The sequence below is a fragment of the Cnephaeus nilssonii genome (assembly GCF_951640355.1).
Source record: "Cnephaeus nilssonii genome assembly, chromosome: 14".
Classification (NCBI taxonomy): domain Eukaryota; kingdom Metazoa; phylum Chordata; class Mammalia; order Chiroptera; family Vespertilionidae; genus Cnephaeus; species Cnephaeus nilssonii.
Window position 1 is genome coordinate 22,021,044 of NC_137085.1, and position 23,923 is coordinate 22,044,966.

The 23,923-nt window shown below is 35.2% G+C and overlaps 1 protein-coding gene across 4 annotated transcripts in view; it reads right to left on the reverse strand.

Annotated features, from left to right (window-relative positions):
- The window catches only part of FSD1L (fibronectin type III and SPRY domain containing 1 like), a 56,398-nt gene that overhangs the window by 20,685 nt on the left and 11,790 nt on the right, over window positions 1-23,923 (reverse strand). Inside the window, exons 2-8 of one of the 4 annotated variants that reach the window (XM_079789970.1) lie at window positions 21,617-21,712; window positions 18,697-18,828; window positions 16,958-17,059; window positions 9,691-9,713; window positions 5,347-5,468; window positions 3,909-4,118; window positions 2,650-2,748 (exon numbers count right to left, since the gene is read on the reverse strand). In XM_079789970.1, the coding sequence (XP_079646096.1) occupies window positions 2,650-2,748; window positions 3,909-4,118; window positions 5,347-5,468; window positions 9,691-9,713; window positions 16,958-17,059; window positions 18,697-18,828; window positions 21,617-21,712 (784 nt within the window). Of the gene's footprint in view, window positions 1-2,649; window positions 2,749-3,908; window positions 4,119-5,346; window positions 5,469-9,690; window positions 9,714-16,957; window positions 17,060-18,696; window positions 18,829-21,616; window positions 21,713-23,923 lie in introns of those variants that run through there. The other 3 variants (XM_079789967.1, XM_079789968.1, XM_079789969.1) reach the window with 3 other exon arrangements.

A 23,923-nucleotide genomic window follows, 5' to 3' on the forward strand; every position in this document is an offset into this window, starting at 1 on the left:
CTCCCCCTCACCCCACCCTGGCCACCTGCCGCTGGCTGCCACTGCTGCTGCTGCTGCCGGCTGCAGCCTCTCTCCCTTCCCCCAGCCAGCCCCACCCCCTGGTCAAACTCCCAGACGAACTCCTGGTGGAGAGGACAATTTGCATACTATGCTTTTATTATATAGAATGTTTCTATTTCTCTCTCCCTTCCTCTCTCTAAAGTCCATAAAAACATATCTATATATACAAAAGGCTAATATGCTAAGTGTCTGACCGTTTGACTGTTCGACCAGTAGCTATGACATGCACTGACCACCAGAGGGCAGACACTCAATACACAGGCATGGAAACATGGAACAGACTGATGAATCTCAGAAGGAAGGGGGGAGGGGGGAGGGCAGGAAGAAATTAACCAAAGATCTTATATGCATACTAGAGGCACGGTGCATGGATTCGTGCACTGGGCCTCCAACATTCCCCAAGGGGTACCGGATTGCGAGAGGGCGCAGGCCAGGCTGAGGGACCCCACCGGTGCACGAATCCATGCACCAGGCCTCTAGTATATATATAAAAAAGAAAACAGGGTTAACCTCTATATTAGCTATTAGGTAATTTAATGCATGTGAGGGCATTCATATTTTTGAAAGAATGAAAAAGTGGATCTAACTCAAAGGTGCCATCAATTCTCAGTTACTTGTTAAAATTGAAAGGCTGGTTTTAAAAAAAATAATTTAAAAAAAGTAAAAAAATCCTCAGGCAGTTCTCTAATGTGTCATATGATAGAGAAGGATGGAGTAAACAGTGGCAGAAAAGGTATCACCTCCAAGTCACTTGAGACCAGACTTATCAAATACCACAGCATCCAAACGAAAAGACATGGGTTTCAATCCCGGGTATGTAATCTCAATCCTCAATATCTCTCTCCTCTCTCTCCTCTCTCTCTCTCTGATGCTATTCCTTTTATGGGACCTCAACTGAGTCATAGAGGCTAAGGTAAAAGGGATAACACTGCATAGTTGTTTGTTTTTTAAAAAGACCGGCTCCAACAGTGAGATGTCAAATGTTAGTCCTGACTCTTATATAAGCCCTATAATATAGCTAGATGTTAGTTTCCATATCTTTAAAAGTCTGTGATAACAAAGTACTAAGAAACTCAGAGCACAGGAACATTTCAAGGGTTCAATGTGTATCGGTGGCTGCTTTCTTGGTATTGTAAAACATTATAGCCATTATTATTTGAGTCCACAGAGTAAATTGTGATTAATATCATATCATTTACCTTTACAAAAAGTAAGAGATACTATACTTTTAAAATTCTGGTCATAAAAACTTATGTTATGCATCACTTTTGACAATTCTAATGATAGAAGAAATAGTGCCACATACACTGGAGAGACAGATAATGTTCACTATTTTTCACATCAAGCACCATAGGTAGCAGGATATGAACTTTGGTAGTCCTCAACTATTTAATCTCCATCCCTCTCCTTTTTTCTCCAGTTCTTTGTTTATACACTTATTTCTATTGGTTGGTCAACAAGGACTGCACGCAGCAGGCCAAGAAAATCAATAAACAATTGTTCAACATGTCATATTTTAAAAATCTGAACTTTTCGTCTGGAGCTCCTGCTCTCATTAATAGCCACTCGTATGCTATGGAATAGCTTTAGAAAATCTGTGACCCACCAATATTTAAAAGACAGAGTTTATTCTGGATCTCCCTGAAGTTCAATATCACTGTTCAATAGGCCTCAGGGTTGAGTTTCAGTCTATCCACACCCCAGGGGGTCTATCCCATAGTGAGAAATGTTTGAAAACACTAGAATCAACTAGTCTTTCTCTACAAACCCTTAGTTTACAAATCTGTTTAGTATAAATACATAAACACCACAGAGATGTGTGGAATCTGATTCTGGAAGTAAACCCACTCAATTATTATCTCACAATTGGGATGATCTCCAGCATTATGAACTTCAAGTTGATAAATATCTGAAAAATTGTATTAAAATATGAGAGCTAAAATAAAACTCTAGGGAGTTTTAATTAATCCAAATTGCTCTCATAGACTTTAGGCACCTAAATTCATGCCCTCAAAGGGGCTGGCACAGAACTTGAAACAGATTCTTATTCACATCTCCAAGCTAGTTCCAGGTATCATACACAAGTCACTTAACATATTTAAACTTCACTTTCTTCTGCAAAATGGCTATCAGTAATACCTATTCTCCTGATCTCTCAGAATGGTCTTAATGATCAAATGAAGAACTGTGAGAGTGATTTGTAAACATTAATAAACTATATAAATGTTAATTTCTACAATAAGACTTAAGAAGACAGAGAGAACCTGAACTAAATGAAAAGGCACTTCCCCATTACTGAGCCATGATCCATTCCCTGGGAAAACATTGGACACATCTCAATGATGTTTATGTATTTATACTGAACTGAAATTTGTAAACTAAGCAGCTACCTGAGAATATAACACTATCATCTCAGTCTATTTTATCTATCTGATTACCATGATAAAGGAAAAACTAATGAAACCACTACTATAGTCCTAATTTCTCCATCTTAAAATTCCTATTGTTGGGAATTCCAGGTAGGGGGAGGAGGGATAGAACCATGCCTCAGATAAATCCAGATGCTGCATACATAGCTACTGACCTTACCTTTGGTCTCTAGAGTCACTGGGTCAGAACACTCTCCAGCCACAGCTTTGTTACAAGCTCGCACTCTGAAATTCATATACTTTGAATCAAACCTTAAACCTGAAAAAATGAAAATGGTTTTCAAACATGAAAAATAAAGGAATCTACTCCAAAAGTAGGAGTATGAACCTTCAGACAGACATTTTTCCCTTTGTAGAACTTTCTCTTTACTCAGGAAGAATATAAATTTATGTTAAAACAGTAATAATGCCTGAAATCAGAGGAATAATGATTTATCTATTGTTTTCTTCAAAAGAAATAAGTTATACAGTTTATCAATGAAATTTTTAAAACCTAGTGATAAGAGGTTCTGTCAAGCCTCATTAAAAGTAATTTATGTATTCAAGGATAGAAGCTGAATTTAAAAATAACATATTCAATTTCTAGAAAATAAACTCCCTAAGGAATTTTATATTTATGAAACACTGTCATTTTCTGTGAAAAATAAATTTAAAGAAAAGTGAAGTATATGGATTAATAGCAAAACTCTGAGGTTAGTCATGTCTAGATTAAAAGAGTCTAAAAATTACTAGCTGTGGGACTTTCTACATGACAGAGCTACAGTTTTGAATCTGTAAAACAGAAATAATAAAACCAACCTCATAATTCTACATACTAAATGAGATGTATTATACTGGTTAATTGAGATGTTCTGTGAAATACATTTTAGTCTAGCTCCTGACAAATGGTAAGTGTTCAATAATGGTAAAGTTACTAATGTTATTGATCATCCATAAGAAGCATTTACCAACTCAGGCAACATTCAGTCATTTCAAATACCCAAAGTCCCCTATATATGGAGATATCTTTTTAAAGACTTTCAAAAGGCTAACAAACAAGTTTCTAATACCAAGTCACAGTTCTACTCTAAGTATTACTGTGAAGGTAATCCTAAAAGGATTAAAGGCAACAATATTTGTGGAGAAATGTGTACATCTAAAAGTTGACAGTTTTTGGGTTGTTAGAAAACCAAGGTAAAAATTAAATGTTATTCAGAAATATTGTTTCCAGAACAACCCTTCATGCTTGTTCTACATACATTGTTTTACCAGGCTTCAAATATCCAGAAGTAATTTAAATTATAGAAGAGAAATTCACTTCTATAATGAATAAATAAAAAATCAGCTAAAGAAACTTAACATTATCTTTCAAGTAACTCAAAATATTTTCTCAATTATATTTATTTTCTGAGAAAGATTCATGAAATGTAGTCATTTTACCTGACAGTGTATATTCGGTACCCTTAATATTATCAATTACGTCCCAACATCGCTCATCCTTTACACGTGGAAGTCCATCAAAATTAGTTTTCCTATATTCCAATATAAAATGGTCAATCTTATTATCTTCTTCTGGCATTCTCCAAGCTACTGTTACAGCATTGTCAGCCACCAAACACTCTACTGGATCTATCTCTGGAGCTTTGGGGACTGAAGGAAAAAGAAAAAGGCTAATTTATTATAGTACTAATCCAATATTTATGTCTGTCATTTAAACTATGGTTTTTCATGTTGCTTTTGAATAATTCAATTGAATCAGGCTAAGAGAAGATATATCCTATAAATACATATTTTTCAAAGCTCTGTTTAAAAATTCATGTTTAAAAGTTTTTTCATAGACTTATTCAAAGTTTATTAAATCATAGTTAGCAAAAAGCAATACAAACACACTAAGAATAAAAAATCAAGAATGACTTGTTACTTCTCAACATGTACTTTTAATCTATTTCAAACAGCTGTAGACTATAAATTAAATAACTATTGAGAAAATAACTTACTTTAACTCCAATAATTAAAATAATTCAAGATATTTTCAGTATATTTTAAAAATCTTGTTTATAAAATAATTGTAATTCCTCAGCACTAACAAAAATGAACTCCTCAACCCCCAAATACTTAAGAATTTTAAGGTGTTTTTCAAAGAGTTTTCTGACTCATTAAAATAAATAGGGATAAATGAGCCACAATTAAAATGTATGAACATTAATCAACTTCTTTTCCATAAAAGAGATTTTTCCATAGCTCCTCAACATGAACAAATGTTTCATTTACGTATCAACAGGCTAACTGGAGAATGTAGTCTTCCATTGATACAGATGTGTCTGAAATGTGTGAAACTGTGCAGGTATTGTATTTAAAAATTTTGTCACTGAAAAAAGTTTTAGTGACACTTCTATCCAACAGCGTACTGAAAGTTGTAGTAAATGCAGTAAGACAAGAAAAGGAAGTAAAAGGTATATAGATTACGGAGGCAGAAATACAACTGTCTTTATTTGCTGATGACATGATTATCTATGGAGAAAACCCAAAGAATCAATGAAAAATTTCCTGAAATTAGCAAGCGATTATAGCAAGTAAGTGGCAGCCAGGATTAAAATCTAAAAAGTCTGGGTGCAGGATCCAGTGCATTACATTGTGGTGTACTGCTATGTCAAACTAACAGTAAAATATATCCCTTAATGGGATTCTTAAAAATGGAATTTTAACTACCAGTAAAATAATTGTCTAAAAATGAAGTCTAGCAAATTTAATTATTCTTAGAATGAAAAAATTATGCTATATTTCTTTAATATTTACATTCCAATGTTTATACAGAAAAATCTTGCAGAAAATATATTTTTATATATAAATTTACATGAAATATATGTAAATTACTCACCTGGCAAAAACTTCAAAGTCTGCAACATCTGTCTTTCCTGAGAAAAATCCACCATTAAATGAGTCATGTTGTCACTGACCTTTGGTTTCAAAGAAAGGCGAAAGGCTGAAGCCATCGTTACTCTACGGCAAATATAAACATGCTTTTAAAAAATAAAAGAATGGGAAGTACCATATATTTAATTTATAAAATGAAAAGATAGAAATGATTTCACTCTAGTGATTTCAGAAATTTTAATGAAGATAACAAAACTAAATAGAAATTTGCTTAGTCTTTGAAAACTAACTAAAAAACTGTAAAGTGTATTTAAATTTAAAGAAACTTTCCTCCAGCCAGTTTTATAAAACTGCATACAAATACAAGTATCACAAGAGACAAATATTCAATATAAATAATCTTTAACAGACCCAACAGCCATCTAAATCTCTGCACACTCAAGCTTACTGACTTCCTGATGCCAGCCTCACTCCTTTTCATATGCCAAGTAGTAACAGCTACTCCATGTGTCCTCAAATAAGAGTAGAGGTACACTGACCAAATACTGAATAGCTTGGTAGCTGCTAAGGACAGGTCATGGATGAGAAAGGAGAGAAGTGAAATCACTAGTAGATGTCGCTCTGATTGTCAACATCAGCTACATGGAAGGATATAGGAGAAACACCACTGTGAAACCACACATAGAAATAGGAGTTCAAGAAATATTTATTAGATGAATGTGGTATAAAAAAACAAAAACAAAAAAAGAAAGAAGCCATACCAGACCTCATTTAATCCACAGTATGGGGAACCTGTTCTGTCAATTAAAACTGGGAATAAAAGAAATTATCATGTTCTGGCCCAGCCAGCATAGCTCAGTGGTTGAGCAACGACCTGTCACAGTTCGATTCCCAGTCCCATGCCCAGGTTGTAGGCTCGATCCCCAGTATGGGGTGTGCAGAAGGCAGCTGATCAATGATTCTCTCTCATCATGGATGTTTCTATCTCCCTCTCCCTCTCCCTTCCTCTCTAAAATCAATAAAAATATATTTTAAAAATATATATTAAAAATTATCATGTTCTATTAATTTGTCATTTTGTCTCAAATTTCAGTTTTTCATATTATAATAAATTTCCACAAGTACCACATAGTAACTTCCTTTATTATCTTTTGTCAAAGAATAATACAAAAGTAATATTCATGAGTGTTGTCTTCCTAGTACACAATTTGGGAGAGGAAGTAAATAGAGCTGGAGTAACAAAGAGAATAGCAGGCCTAGTCATTCGGATCTGCCAAATCTACTCTAGAAATCAATGATTTAAAAGATATCAAACTTGTTGCTGTAGTCAGTCATTTTAGGATGAAAAAATGTCTAACTGTTGCTGTATTCAGTTACTTTTAAAACTAGGAAAGTAATCACTTTATTTAGAAACAAAGTTAACTGATATATTTATCAAGAAGACAGTGTTATACTTAAATACAATTTATGAAGAAGGAAACTCACACTTACTGAACTCCAGTCATAACACTGAGTATTTCTCACATATTACTTTAAGCTGCTGGTTTTCAATAATAAAATTTCAGATGATATCAATAAGGAGTCTTACATACTTTTGTTTTTTACAGCCCCAAGTATCTTTTGATTCAAAGACTTCTGAGAGAGCTATATTCAGATAGGTACTTAGTAAATGCCCATGGGATCAATGAATGGGTTTGAACCTACTTAGTTGCTTCTAAACCTGATTATTAAAATGCATTTTTTGAACTTTTGAGAAAAAATATCTGAAAGTATTTTAGGAAATTTAATTCTGAAACTTTACCTGCAAAACTTTATTTAATCACTAAGGCCTCAAAGAAAAAGAATGTTCTCCCAAAAAGCAACAGAAAGGTCTATCAAAGCCTAAAAAAAACAAGAATAATGACCTTCATTTTCTAGTCAATGAAAATTTCAGTCTCCATAAATAAAGTTAGATGTATAACAATGCTATAATCTTTCAAAAGACTGAACATTTTATTTTTAAACTGAATACATTTAGACAATTGTGCCTCAAAGCCCAAACTAATAATCTGAAATCCATAGATAATTGTATTATAGGATCCATGTCATTACAAATGTTTCAATTCACCCTGACTTTCTTGATTTATTTCTAATAGTAAAGCTGAATACAAGGCTCACACTTCTCCATTTTATTTCTGCAAAGATAAAATAACTGCAAAACACATAGATGGACATTTTTAATTTCCTCAAACTACCTACCTAATTAACAGCTCTTCCTTTCATGACCGCTTTCCTTCAAGAACCAGTAACTCCCACAATATACCTCAACTAATCATCTTCCAACATTACTAAGCACCCAGACGTGTATACCAGTGCTTTGTAAAGAGATCTGCTATGTATTATCTTCTCATTTCTGTCGTTAGTGTTTCCTGTCACTCCATTATTCCTCCTGTACAACTTCTGTCATACCAAATGATAATAGAGTTCTCACAGATACTTTCATTTTCATGTATTTGATTCCTTGCTCAGATGTTATACACTCTTCCTTAAAATACCACTTTCAACCTCATATAAGGGGATAATCCTTTCTTCACTTAGTAAAAATAATTATTATGACTCTCTGTTTTCATATTATGAACAGCAATAATGGAATTCCAGAAGCTTGCTTCCTGGAAGCACCTAAAAACTGTATCAGAGAAACTGGACATTATGAAACTAAAAATCAAGCTTAAAAAATTAAACCCAAACCCAGAAATGTTCCTTAGGTAAGAAGTAAACATTTTGTGGGCGGCCTAAAAAAACCCAGTATAGATTCTGAAAAACAAAACAAAATAAACAAACAAATAAATGGAGTTTGCTCTGGCCAAAAAAAGAAACTCTGACTTCTGAGATCCCTTGGATACTGATGAAATCAAGTCAACCAGTTGGCTTAGAAGAAGAGGAAAAGAAATCAAGTTTCACTGAAGAATACATTTAGCCGTGAACACTGATCATAACATTAAATTCTGACATATAAATATGGATGGTCAGGGGTAAGGACAGAATTCCGGGAAGCACAAAACCATAGAGAAGAACAAGGGAGGATATTGCAAGGTCTCTCACAAAGTCTTTGGACAGCCCAAAGCCTGATTAGGCAGTGACTTCTAGCCCAGATAATCAGGGACCAGAGCTTGAATGGAGTAGGTGGCTAAATAGAATAATAATATAGCCAGGGTGGGAAGAAGGATCACTCACAGTGAATTCCAACAAACACAACCCAAAACTACCTTATCCAAAAAAACTACCTAGCATCCAATCCTTAAACACCCATAGTTCACCTTCAAACTCTCATAATCTCCTTTCTACATTTAGGATTTATAACAATGATCCATGCTTTTAATCAATCCCTGATATAAAATTTACAAAAAATATAAAAATATTTGTACTAAAAATGCTATGGCTTTCATGTGAATCTTGCCTCTAGTCAAATAAACAGCCATGAGAGAAACCCAAAATTGAAGTCTTCAGCCAAGATTAACAACAGAGACACTGGTTTTCATACAACCTACAATGAATAATTTTTAAATTATCTGATGAATAATAATTTCACCTAGGATTCAGAGTGGGGATTTGAAGAGCTGTGCCTTTCAGAAACTCTCATAATCCTCCAAGGAAGAAACCTAAGTGATCACCTCACTGGAGTCAATGGTCAGTGACTAGCCAGGCAGATCAAAGCCATCCCTTTTGTGGTAACCCAATCCAAAATTGCCAGCAGCTCCTTTAGCCTTTTGGTGTATTCATTATAGCAAGTACTCAGTTTCCTTTCTTAATCCTGACTCTATCAATGAGAGAGACCTTATAAACTAGAGTCTTTCATTATTTTCTGTAATATTCTCTTCCCATAAACGGGTAGTAGTGGCATTAGAAAGAGAAAGAGATGGCACCAGGAACAGGATGAAACGAGAATACAAAGGTGTTAACCAGGAGAGCAGTGAGAGAGCTTTAGCTCCTGAAGACCATCTAAAATGCTGTGACACCCATATAAAATTTAAGAACAACAAAAAATGCATCCCGGGAATATTTTTTTAATTATTCAAATTGGTTCCCCACCATTAGCATAGTCAATTAAGAACTGTAGTAAAACTAATACTAAAACTAACTATATTATACCAGAAATGAAATTCTTTTGGAAGTACATAATTGTCCACAACTATGTTTTTAAAAAATCTTGCTAACATATTGCTTATTACTAAAAATATGCAGAAGACATTTTTTTTATTTGACCTTTAGGTATTTTTGTTTTAACTAAGAGTCTAGCAAGAAACTGTTCTTGAATTTCATTTCTGATTTCAATATCAACACAAATAAAAATGTAGGTTTTATTCCATACCTATCCTTGATCTGTCTGGCAGCCTTGGAGCAGATCAGGGAGGAGAGAAAGAAGGCAGTTAGTGCTTTTCATGCAAGTTTCAATGGCAGTAACATGCAAGAAAAGTTAGGATATAAACCCTGGAACAGATTAGTTCATATTTACCAAAACATAAATTATAGGAAATTTGTACAGTTTGCATCAGCTTGCATAATGTGATGTTAGAATTACAGTAGAAAATCTAGACCCCATATACACCACCTTAAAAGGAGGGAAAACAAACACTTCCAACTAAAACCAGATGACTACAAATGTTTTTTCTTACCTTAAAATTATCATAACACACCTCCACTTTCATTCAGTCAGACACTCTTCCACTAGAACCACCTCTCTCCTTCCTGGGCACCCATTTCTATGCATTCTGATGCTTTTCTTACGTATTTCAAATATGCTCTCCAATTTTTCTTCAGAGACCTCTCTCACCACTTCATAATGATTGTTCCTAGTTTTCTCTATATGCCTTCACTGGGCAAAGACTGTATTCTGAGAGCTTGCCTGCTAACATATAAAACTAGGCTGCAGTTCTACATTCCTTTACCCCCAAAGAGTAAGTTCTAATGGCAAAAATTCAGAGGAGAAACCTGAAAAATACTTGGAGCAATGGGATCTTCCCTCAGATGACTTTTTTTTTTTTTTAGAATGCTAGCGTAAGTTTAGGAAGGGGACACAGCTATTACTTGGTGACAGTCACAGAAAAATGCAAATAAAAACTGTTATCCCCTTTACATTCACATGCAATATAATATATCCAACAAAAGTTTTTTTTCCATATTGACCAGAGTAATTAATGATATATCCATTGAAGATCATGTTTTACTCGACACTCCATCCCCAGTGTCTAGCATAAAGCTTGGCACACAATAATACTTAATAATTATTAAATGTAAATGAACAGTAAATGTATATAACAAAGCTTCTGTTGCCCCTCGTCTTCGGTTTTAACATTGTTCTTACTAACAGTCATTTTTAAACCCATCCTAGAATATTCTGGTATGAGAACCTTTCTACACCAAAGAACAGAACTGCAATTTAGATCAGCATATGATGCAGTTCCAGCACTATCATAATCAATCCTGTGACCTTGTATACTAATCATTCTATTTCTTTATTAAGGGATTTGGGTCCTTACTGTTTCTAAAGACCCTTTTTAAGCTCCACATTCTGCAGCAGACAACCCAATGCTGTGACATCTATAATATGTTCCTAAAATCATGACACTATTTTGTTACTAGGATAAGAAATGTTATGGTGGCCAATTACATTGTTTGTTTGTTTTTAAGTACTGTCATTACAGCTAGCCTTACAAACCAAAGCTTTTAATATAAGTGTCAATGGGAAGAGGAGACTCTTCTCTGTAGTTGATGTTTCTTCACATATGGAGAAGCTCCACTAGCATTATCCCTTAGCCTCTCTGCTCCCTCGTTTCTCCTGGGGAGGTGCTATGACCTAATCTGACTGACTGACTTTGGAAGGAGATACTAGAAATAAGTAGTTCAGCACCTTTCCCTTTTTCTGGCAGCTTGCTTGCCCACAGAGAACATACATTCTGTTCTTTCCCTTGATGCAGTAAGTTTCATTGAAACAGGCTACCCCCACAGACACCTGAGGTAAACCTGTCTATTTCTACAATTAGGAAAGTTTGGCTTATTGATATAAGCCAAATTCTCCAATACCGTTTTAACAATATTTGGCCTCTTATCAGCTTTATTGTTTTATTTTATTTCCCAACTGGTTTAGAACTTGGTTAAAGGGATATTACTAACCAGTCACTCTCAAATAACCCAACAACATAAAGCCCATCACAGTTTTTTAAACTGACCATATTATTCAATTTTGTTTCTAGTGTTACTTAATTTACTAAGGTGTCATTTTTAGTGCATGCAAGTGTACACATGTACGTACACATGCATATAAAGCGTTCATGTTATCATTTAATGTACTTGGCTGTTTGTGACAAACCAGAAATGAATAGATAAAAAGCCAGCTAATTTAGGAAAAACTGTTGGTTTATACCCAGTTGGTAAAGCTGGAGACTCAGTGCTTCTTCTTTTATTTAGGTTCAAATTTTATAGTACATTCACTGTGCAAATGCAGGAAGGTTGAAAAAGTTATTCTGTACAATGATAAAGAGTAGAAAGTCTCAAATTCTGAAAATATTTCTCTAATAAGGCCCAATTCCAAAAAAATGTCTTGAATTGGAAAATAGGTTAATTTTTTTCCTGGAATTTCTTCTCCCAAAGCAGAAAACTGTCCAAAAAATACACGTTGCAATGTTGCTTGATTCCTCTAAGTTTCAATTTCAACTGTTATGCATTTTGTCACTTAAACATCTCCTTACTAAGTACATTTATTGGCAACTACATAATTCCACTTAGTGAGCTATGAAGAAGCCTCAGTGAATACTTAGAATTTTAGGTTATGATACTGTGTATTACTGGAAAGCCTTCAAGAAGTATTAGTCATTACCTTGCTCAACATGACTATTTTCTATTTCAATTTCGATCACTATTTCTATTTCAATCTTCTAATGAAATATTGTTTACCAATACTTCATTTCCCTCTGTTCATATCAGACATGACTCCTTTTGTCTCTTTCATTCCCTTCCTCCATCTCTCCATTAATTGTTTTCAAAATCTTATAATTCTGATCTTTATTTTATCAGTTATAGGAATCTGTCACCTAAGACCCTAAAAAGAATTGTAGTAAGAGTACAATGTAGTAGTAATCACAAATGGTTCTTCATAATTACAAATTAAAGACAAACTAGATCTTTTCCCAATCTCTCATTTTTAATCTGTAATTAGTGGATATAAAAACTTTTTTCTTCCATGACTTTATCCAGCACTTTGAAGGTTAAGATCTTATTGTTTCTATGTTCTTTCTTAAACCCTCATTTTTCTCCTTTTATAGAAAGACTAGAGGCCCGGTGCACAAATTCATGCACAGGTGGGGTCCCTCGGCCTGGCTGGAGATCAGGGCCATCTTGCCCAGTCCAGGGGGAGGGACTGCAGGGAGGTTGGCCGACCGCAGGAGGTTGGCTGTGGGAGCGCACTGACCACCAGGGGGCAGCTCCTGTGTTGAGCATCTGCCCCCTGGTGGTCAGTACGTGTCATAGTGACTGGTCATAACAGTCACTTAGGCTTTTATATATAGAGATAGATGTTAGAAGCAAAGTACTCTAAAATAATTCTATTTATGGAGCAGCTAAATTGAATAGTGTTTTCTAAACACAGTTAAAAGAAGTTTTAGGCCTTGCTTACTGTATTCAATGAATCATTTTCCCAAAAGAACAAAATCTGAGATTTCTAAATTTCTTCCCAATCAGCAGAGATTGTTTTAACTCATCAGCAAAAAATAAGAAGCAATGACCAAACTTTAAGAGATCTGAGTTTCAGCCCATCACATGAACTAGCAAGTTAGTTAACTCTATTAGGACTCAGTTATCTCATATATAAAATGATGAGCACTAAGATATCTTCCAACCCTGAAAGTCCATCCTAAGCTATCTTATATGTAGATAACTTTTAAAAATTATCCAAAATAAATTAAGCATTTTAACAATAGGATTTTCTGAAATATGGGCTGAAATGGAAAAGAGGCAGCAAAGAGTTAGTTAAAATCAGAGAGCACTGATAATCAGGAACCAAAATAAGAATATATCTGTTTCTGAATTATAATTGCTGAGAGAAAAATACATTAACCTTGTCAAAAGGATGAATCTAGCAAAAGCTAGATGTCAAAACTGGTATTTGCCTGAGAGGATTTATCCTTATTTTGATTTGCAGTAAAGCCCAATAGAATTCCTAGTAAAATCAGAATGCCACACAACACTGAGAAACTTTTCCAGCCTTATCTACATGTTTCCATTGTTTTATACTTCAAAATTTCCTACTAGATTTGGGACAGATAATTTCATAATGTTTCCTTGAGACAATCTGAAAATGTATAAGGGGCAAATATTTAATACTTTTTCAATACTTTTTTATAATATATAATTGAGACGTCTACCCTCACCCCCAAAATACCATATTAAGAAAATAATTTGGGAAATAAAGGAGACTCAGTTACAGAGAGTGAAAAGAGGTAGCTTCAAAATGCTATTTTTCCTTAGGCAAAAATACCAACTTACAAAGAAAACAACACTGCATACCAAGCTTCCATACATTAGAAGCTTTATAATTTCAATATAAATGTTTATAAAAAGAATTATTTTTAAAAACACATTCACAAAGTCATAGTAAATAACTTGAAATAAACTTTGAATATAGTACTGCTCACATCTGTTCTATGACTAAGGACATTTATATAATAGACTACATTTTTATAGAACATAAACATTCAAATTAAGTAGAGGGGAAAAATTGTAGCTTGAGCTATTCTTAACAAATATTTAGATGTTTTTAAACTGCCTTCATAACTGAAACATTCATGCTTTTGGTGAAGGTCCTCTCCTCTCCCACATTCCTGACGTTGGCCCACAGAAGCAGCTTCTGCTCCCTTGGAAATACTGAGGGAGCTTCTATCCCTCTCCTTATTTGCTCCTCCCAGTGGTCAGAGCCTGACACTCACTGAACAATATTCCAATGATTGTGCGTCAGAAGTGGGAAATACACAAAACCCATTCTCCTTTTTCATCTGTGATCAAATGTAGAAGATATCATTTCCTTTTTGCCTTAATCTGCACATTTCATTTCATTGTAGGCACCTGGGCAGGTAACCATTCCATCCTTTCCAGTCTAAGAAGTGGGTTATGTGTGGCAAGATTGTGATAAAATGGCTGGTTAGATATATTAACTTGAAAACTGTCCCACAGACTCAGCTCTTCATAAGTAGAATTCAAGTTCTAGATTCAGGGGTTGGGGAAAGATAGGGATAATAATTTTGGCAAAGGGTCCAAGCAGTGTCGGGCAGGCCAGCTATTAGCAGAGAACCCAGGTTTGGTGGGTTTTGGCTACTTATCCATCCAGAAATAAAGTTAATGATCAGATCTCATTTGCTGGTGATCTTTCTGCATATATTTACTGTCAACCAAACTTATAACAGTCTAAAAAATGTGAAAGTATGTTCTAAAATATTTTCCCATTTGTGCTATTTTTACTGGTAAATAGCATAGCTTCATACTCAATTTTCATATTGAAGTACAACAATGTGATCATTTAAATATCAATACTTAAAATTCTTTTTTTAAGATAGCAAAGTATAAAAAAGATTAATGGTTTGGATATTAGCCTATGATATTTTTTATCTCCATGACCTATTCATATTAATTGGATTTAATCACTTTTATATGGGACATTTGTAAACAGTACACCTTAGAAGAACTTCTTTTTCCAAATATCTGGCAATATACTGCTAGTCCAACAGTTAATCTTCAAAGTCATCTTTTCCTTTTCTCTCAGCAATTAGGTGTTTGGGGCAAGCCTATTATCCATGTAGCTGGCCAGGAAAGTGAACTTAGGTTCTGACTTGGAATCAAACCTTTATCTGGATCCTCTTTGTATATACTCAGAAAATAATTGCAAGCAACTCTCAGTTAAGCAATTTTCTTAAATAAGAAACTTAGATTTCTAGCTAGGAAACACTGACAATTCATTTCACCACATCTCCAAATGGTTTAAGCAATACTGTAAAAGGCAGGAAGACAAAACCAAAACTATTAAGATAAGCCAACTGGCACATTAAGAAATATATTTAAACCACAATGTGATTTATTTTATCAGAACCTTTCTAATTTACAAATAGCTGGGAACAAGTTTTAACTAACAAAGATGGAAAGAACAAAAAGGAGAAAGGGAGAATGACAGCCTTTGAGAGGAAGGCAGAGAAGGACTCAAATGTGAATGAAAAGAGAAACTTGGAAAAAAAAAACCTCTTATCAGAGTTTTTCCAAGCATCAATCCCTATTTAAATGCAACTGGAATGCAAGTTATCTTTGAGTATTTGTGCACACATTTTATAGTTTTCCCGTCTTGTTCCTCATTCTCAGGCTCTCAGCTATTAATTCCTGCTGTTATGACTATGCCTTGTCATTAACAGCTGCTCCTGCCACTACAAGGGAACTCTTGACAGCTAGGAAACAAAAAGAAAAAAACTAAAAATTTTAGTACCAGGTACATATTAATAGCTAACAGATTCTGAGGCTATTGAATAGAGGATATGTCTCTTGCCCATGAACTCTGGGACACTGATCTTGAGGACTTAGACATCTTTTGCTTTCTGCATGTATTTGGCTATGAGGTTATCATATATATATCCTCTAAATAGGTGACATATCTATATATTTTAAGTACCTTAAAGTATGATACATTTCCCTCATAATTACTTTATATAGTAGTACTACCAAATGCAAAGATGAATTTCCTCACAACCCACCTCCAAATTCAAGAATTAATTAGCTCACTGATTTATAGAAAAATAACTTTTGTTTTGATTAATTTTGTTAAAAGAAATTAGTTTTTAGAATTCATTTTCAAAATGTAGGGATATAAACCAACAAATGTTACCTTCTCAAGAAAGATTTTTCTACTTTCAAGTTCACAGAAAAATCATAAAAATGAAAACATTAGGTGGACACAAATTGATTATAAAGCCACCTTTCTAACATGAATGCAGCTCACTAGTTTGTCCATGAAGACCAAGAAAAATAACATCAAACTAAAATATTTTAGCTTGATAAGTTACTAGTCTATATTTTTATAATTATATAGCTTAATTCCCACTCTTTTCACACCATTTTTAATATATATAACATCCTTATTGTATATAAAATATAACAGATTTGATCAATTGGTAATCATTGGAAAACTCTATGTAAAATGAAAACTAGAAACTAGAATTCAAAATCTCTTAAACACCAGGACCTAGGTTAAAACATTAACAGTCTTTTTGATCTACTGTTCATATTTTCATACCAAACATTCCCCTAAATAAGGGACCTACATTTTCATATTTTAATAAAACATTCCATTTCTTAAGATAAAAGGTGGAACATTAATAAGAACTTTAGTACCAAGATCTCACTAAATTGCAGTGCTCATCTGCATCAAGTGATGATGTTTACCAATCAGCTTAGAGAAAGGAATTCAAAACTAGACTTTATATTCCTTTTAGACTTTATATTTTTTAGATTAAGTCCAAAGTTAAAAGGGAAAATACCATTTTTTTTAAATCAAAACTTTCCTTTTTAAGTGGCTTAATTTAGATTTTTTGGTTGATTTTTTTTTGTACCTTTGAAAATTCTTCAGCCTCCTTTATATCTAATGACCGTGTTGCAAATTCTAGCAGTTCTTCAGAGTTCTCCAGGGCATTATTACATTGACTAAGCTGACTCTAGAAAAAAAATTAATCATTAAAATAAAACTTCCTATTGCCATCAGAATCTTAAATATATAGTATTGTTATAATGAACTTACAAACAATTTTAATAGCAATAACTGAACAAAAATATTGTAAAGAGTTACTGAAGCAAATAATCACTAGTCATATTTTTAACAAATTTTCATTATCTTAATACATTATACTTAGCATCATAAGCAAAAATAGACAAACGGGACTATACCGAAATTTCTCCACATTAAAGGAAACAATCAATAGAGTGAAAGGCAACCCATGGAATGAGAGAAAATAAATGTGAGTCATATACCTGGCAGAGATAAATATTCAGAATATATAAAGAACTCCTACAATTCAACAACAACAAAACCCCCCACAAATAACTCAATTAAAAAATGGGCAAAAGATCTGAATAGATATTCTTGAAAAATATATACAAATGGAAAAAATGCTCAACATCACTAATCACTAGAGAAATGCAAATCAAAATTACAATGAGATATCACCTCACATCCATTAGGATGGCCACTACCAAAAAAATAGAAAGTACATGGAGATGTAATGTACAGCATGGTGACTATAGTTGCTAATAGTGTGTTATATATTTGAAAATTGTTAAAAGAGTAGCTCTTAAAAGTTCTTACCATAAGAAAACAAATTGTAATTATATGTGGTGATGGATATCAACTTAGATTTATTGTGGTGATTATTAAATAATATATCAATATAAAATCATTATGTTGTACATCTAAAACTAAAATAACGTTATATGTCAATTATATCTCAAATAAAATAATAACAATACAAGTAGGAAGTAGAAAGTGTTGGCAAGGATGTGGAGAAATTAAAACCCTTGTGCTCTGCTAGTGGGAATGTAATATTATGGCAGCATGGAAAACAGTATGGAAGTTCCTCAAAAACCTAAAAATAGAATTACCCTATGAACCAGCAATCCCTCTTCTGGGTATATATCCAAAAGAATTGAAAACAAAATCTCTAAGAGATATTTGCACACCCATGTTCACTACAGCATTATTCACAATAGGCAATACGTAGAAGGAACCCCAAATATCCATAGACAGACAAATGAATAAAGAAAGTGTGGTATGTACATACATTGAAATATTATTCAGTCATTAAAAAAAGAAGGAAATCCTAGCACATGCTAAAGATGGACAAATCTTATGGACATTACGCTGAGTGAAATAAACTGGTCACAAAAGGGACAAATGCTTTATGGTTCCACTTATAGGAGTTATCTAGGGTAGTCAAAATAATGAAAACAGAAAATACAATAGTGGTTGCCAGGCAGTGGAAGGAGGGACAAATGGGAAGTTGTTCCAAGGGTATAGAGTTTCAGTTTGCAAGATGAAAAAATTCTAGAGATCTGTTATACAACTATGTAAATATAGTAACACTACTGAACTGTACATTTTAAAATGGTTAAGAGGGTAAATCATACATTGGTTTTCATTACAAATTTTTAAAAATGAGATATTAATGACCAATAAAAGGTAAGAATCATTCTTCTACAAGATAAAAGCAGTTATACACAGGAATTCACTAATTTTTGCTTTCAATAAATCAAGAATTAGATTAAAATTATTCATATTTAAATAGTTTTATGATCTCACCTGTAACTCTTGTGATTTACGAGCTTGTTCCTGCTTGATACTATTAATCATACTTTCTTTCACTTCATCCAATATAGAGTATAAACTATCAAATTCTTCATCTAGCTCTGAAAGTATGTTAGAAGAATTTTCCTATTTAATAAGCAAAACAAAATTATTTTACTGAAGAACTGTCAGACATTAAAAACTAAGATATATTTATCAAAAGAGAGAATAGATATATATTATAAACTCTCAGCCTAACATCATCAAAATAACAGAATTCTAATATTTGACATAAGGCTTTAAAAACCCCCAAAATAGAAGAAGCTGGCTGTTAATGCTGATAGTATGTATTTCAGCTGTACTATGAGTTAAGCAGCCTTTTATGGAATAGCCCATACTCTCTTCACCTTTTATAATGCTGTTTCCATAGGACAATGTGAAAGGTTGTCTTAAGGTTGACAACTTATCCAGACCTTCAGGCTCAAAGGCAGACCCTAAGCCAGTAGTTCTCAACCTTTACTGTGCATCAGAATCATTAGTGAAGCATTTTAATAAAATATTTCAGAGATTTTTATTCTATAACTCCTGGGCATACAGGGGTGGGGCTGATTTTGTGTAAATTTTTAAATCTTTCAGGTTGTCTAAAATGCTGTATTTATAAAAGATATACAGAACTTAAAGACTAAGTTCTGTATATCTTACTAGATTCTAAGAGGTTTACCAACCACTGGATTTTAGTGCTAGAAGGAACCTCAAAAATCATCTATGACTACAATTTGTAGTTAAACTGCTAAATTTTATGAAATAAACGACACATAAGTGACTTGCCCAAAGCTATGCCACTATTTGCTAGTGGCAGAATTAATAAAGCATTTCAATTCCATTGACTTCTCACTGCCTCATTAAGCAATATGCTATTATTTCAACAAGAAATAATTTAAAATATCTCTGAAATCCTTAGATAAGCCATATGTATACAGTACTTGCAACAAATATGAGATAGAAGCCATTATCCTAAGGCATTTTTCAACTTAAATTAATCATTCAATTAAGAGAAGCTAATTGGCACTCAGAGAACTAATAAATACAATCTATTGTAATATCATAATCCAAACTTTTGCTTATGTTAATAAAAACCAGACATCATCACACCAGAGTCTTACCAAAAGTGATGTTAATAATTTTACTAGTTTATTTACAATGGTAAAAACAAGCTGTGGAAGAAAAAATATGCAGTCTAGAAGGCAGAAGACTTAAATCCCACATCAATCACTCAATAATAATACAACCTTGGACAAGCCACGTAAATTTCTGGACTTCAGTTTACTCATCCAAAAGGAATTGGACTACTCTTTTCCCCTCAATAACCAACTGACACATCCTTATAGTGTCTGGCTTACTCCCTAGTATGCACCCATCTTCAGTGGCCAATCTAGTTTAATTACCCTTCTATTTTTTTTTCTGGATGCCAAGGTATAGTTCTATTAATCTGGCAATCAGAAAAATATTTTGGGTTAGTTCTATCTTTTGGTCTCTTTGTTCAGATGTCAAATGTCATGATTCTCTCACCCATAGATCAAGAGTTTTAGAACTTTCAGTTTTGCTTACTTTAAAAAAGTGGATTTGTGAATTCACCAAATTTTCCATTAAAATAGTTTGAGAAAGACTGCTAAAGTGGTGAAGTGAACTGACTTCAATTACAGTAAACTCAGTAAGTGAAATACAATGACTATAAGGTCCAACAGGCCAAGGACCAGACAATTATCTAGGTTAAAACAAACAAAAACCATAGAAAAGAATTCACTGTCGACAAAAAAAAAAAAAAAAAAAATCTTTAAATTCATTAAGACACATTCATGGGAAAGCATCACCAACTTATTTGATTATTTACAGTATGGATTATCTCCCCAAATCTGGGACCATTTCCTTAAATATTCTTCTCCCTCCTGTTAGACAACTATGTAAATACTAGAGGCCCAGTGCATGATTTAATCATGCACGTGTAGGCTGTCTGTCCGCTGGTCCGCAGCTCCAAAGTCCCTGGGCCCCTAGGGCGAGGCGGGGCGGGGGCGTGGTCCTCCTGCGGCCGGAGCCCAGGCCAGGGTTTTGTCTTCGCCTCCCGCCCAGGAAGGCTGGGGCGGCCACCGCCTCCTCTGCCTTCGTGGGAACCCGCGTCCTCTGCGGACACCGGGACACCGTCGCCCGCTCCTGCGGCCCAACTGCCGCCAGACTCCTCCCCCGGGAGCCGTACCCCCCGCCCACCCGCGCTGCCTCCAAACCTCCAAAACGCCGGCTCGCTGCCCCAGAGGCCCGTCTGTGCTGCAGCACAGCCATGGCGCAGACGCTGAGCTCGCGTCGCCGCTGGCAACGCGAGCTCAGCGTCCTGCCGGCCCAATCACCACCCTAGCCACCCCGAGTCCCGCCCCCTGTGTCTCCTGCTGGCCCAATCGTGGGCGTAGCAGAGTGATGGTAATTTACATATTACCTTTTTATTATGTAGGATAGTTAACACTATATTGGGCACTTTACCTTTTACTTTTATGTTTTACATTCATCTGGTTTTATGAGGAGACCTTATACTATCTACATTTTCCTTCCATTATTTACTGTAAAAGAATGTTCAGCTTCTCAGTACTTTTGAAAGATACAATTTGCTCTTAGTTAGAAATAGAAAAAACAAAAATAAAATGGAAAATGAACACTACAGTATTCCTAGAACTATAATTCCAGAGTTTTCTTTTTCCCTTACTACTTGATCATTCCATGGAGAATGCAAGAATAGCAAAGAAAGTATTTTTATCTGATGATTAAAAACCCTTCTCTCATCTCCACTAGTTTATAATCTAGAGTTGATAGGGTGTTTTTATAGTTCTGATTTGATCCAACAATCATTCATTATAAAATATTTACACAAACTTTTAAAAGAAATTCATACCTGAACTCCTTTTAGTGTTTGATTTAGTGTATCAATAAAGTTCTGAATTTCATCATTTTTATTTGCCAGAGTTGAAATGATCCTTTGTAAAGCTTCCTAAAATAAAAAAAGAAACATCATGATGTTTTAATAAAAGAGAATTATAACCTTCATTAACAACAATCATATCTAATCTAATAATCTTATAAAAGAGTAATATGCAAATTGACTGTACCTCTGCTACACTCACAAGCCACGCCCACCAGCCAATCAGAGCGAGTATGCAAATTAACCCAACCAAGATGGCTGTGGCCAAGGAGCAAGCAGGAGGCTTGGGTTTCCCCGGCAATGGAGGAAGCCAAGCTTCCTGCACACCCTGGCCGGCCCAGGTCTCCGCTCAAGACTACAAAGTTTCAATTATAGAAGAAAAATAAATCCCAACAAAAATGGCTGCAGCCACAGAGTGAGCAGGAGGCTTGGGTTTCCCCGGCAATGGAGGAAGCCAAGCTTCCTGGACGGCCCAGGCCTCTGCTCAAGGCTACAAAGTTTCAATTATAGAAGATAAATAAATCCCAGATACCAGGGCCTCAGCTTGGGTCGCCAGGGGGCGTGGCCAGCCTGCAAACCACCACAGGCCCCTCACCCAGGCCGCCCCATGCCCCAAGGGAACTCCCACCCTGATCCAGGACACCCTTCAGGGCAAATCAGCTGGCCCCCACCAGTGCACCAGGCCTCTATCCTATCTAATAAAAGAGTAATATGCAAATTGACTGTCATTCCAACACACAAGATGGCTGCCCAGATGTGGTCAAAGATGGCTGCCCCCATGTGGACACAGATGGCTGCCACAAGATGGCCAGCAGGGGAGGGCAGTTAGGAGGGACCAGGCCTGCAAGGGAGGGCAGTTAGGGGCAATCAGGCTGGCAGGGGAACAGTTAGGCATCAATCAGGCTGGCAGGAAAGTGGTTAGGGGGTGATCAGGCTGGCAGGCAGAAGTGGTTAGGGGCAATCAGGAAGGCAGGCAGGCAAGCAGTTGGGAGCAAGCAGTCCTAGATTGTGAGAGGGATGTCCGACTGCCCGTTTAGACCCGACCCTACTGGCCAAGCTGAGGGACCTCCCCCTCCAGTGCATGAATTTTCATGCACCGGGCCTCTAGTATATTGAGCTTCTGCCCCCTGGTGGTCTGTGTGCATCAAAGCTACCGGTCGAATGGTTGATAAGGCCTAATCAACCATTCGACCGGTAGCTATGATGCACACAGACCACCAGGGGGCAGAAGCTCAATGCACAGGCATGGAAACTGATGAATCTCAGAGGGAAAGGGGGAGGGCGAGAAGAGATTAACCAAAGATCTTATATGCATACTAGAGGCCTGGTACATCCTGTGCACCGTGCACCAGTGGGTTCCCTCAGCCTGGCCTGCATCCTCTCGCAATCCGGGACCCCTTGGGGGATGTCGGAGAGCCGGTTTCGTCCTGATCCCCGCAGGCCAGGCCAAGGGACCCCACTGGTGCACGAATTTGTGCACTAGGCCTCTAGTTATATAATAAGTAGGTGCAATCTAAAGCTTCTTGTTCAAAATTTTCAAAAACCTAAAATTAAAAAGATGGGATATGTATGTGTACTCTTCTAAAATATCTTATTTTTTTAAATATATTTTATTGACTCTTTACAGAGAGGAAGAGAGAGGGATAGAGAGTTAGAAACATCGATGAGAGAGAATCATCGATCAGCTGCCTCTTGCACACCCCTTACTAGGGATGTGCCCGCAACCAAGGTACATGCCCTTGACCGGAATCGAACCTGGGACCTTTCAGTCCGCAGGCCGACGCTCTATCCACTGAGCCAAACCGGTTTTGGCTAAAATATCTTATTCTTAATAAACAAGTTAATTACCATCATACCTTTCACAACGAAGATGATCATTATTAATTAATATCAATTGTTTTATTTTAGGTTATACAGCTGTGGCAAAGAAATAGAACCAAACCTTAAACACTGCAAAAACAAATGGAAATTTCTAATACAAAATCAGGATACTAGGAATAAAAACAGAGACACTGAAATTTGACATTTTGTTTATTTATAAAAATATAAACATATTTTAGAAATATGAAAGGTAATACATGTGCAACTTAAGTTACAAAAATTCATTGTAATATTTACAGATACTATAGAAGCATAATAAGTATGTAATTTTAGTAGCAAATACCTCAGCCTTTTTGATAATGCTTCCTATTTAAAAAAACACTTGGTTATTTAATTTTCTCATACACTCTAGTGCAGTACTATCCAATAAAATGTTCTGCTATGATGGAAATGTCCTCT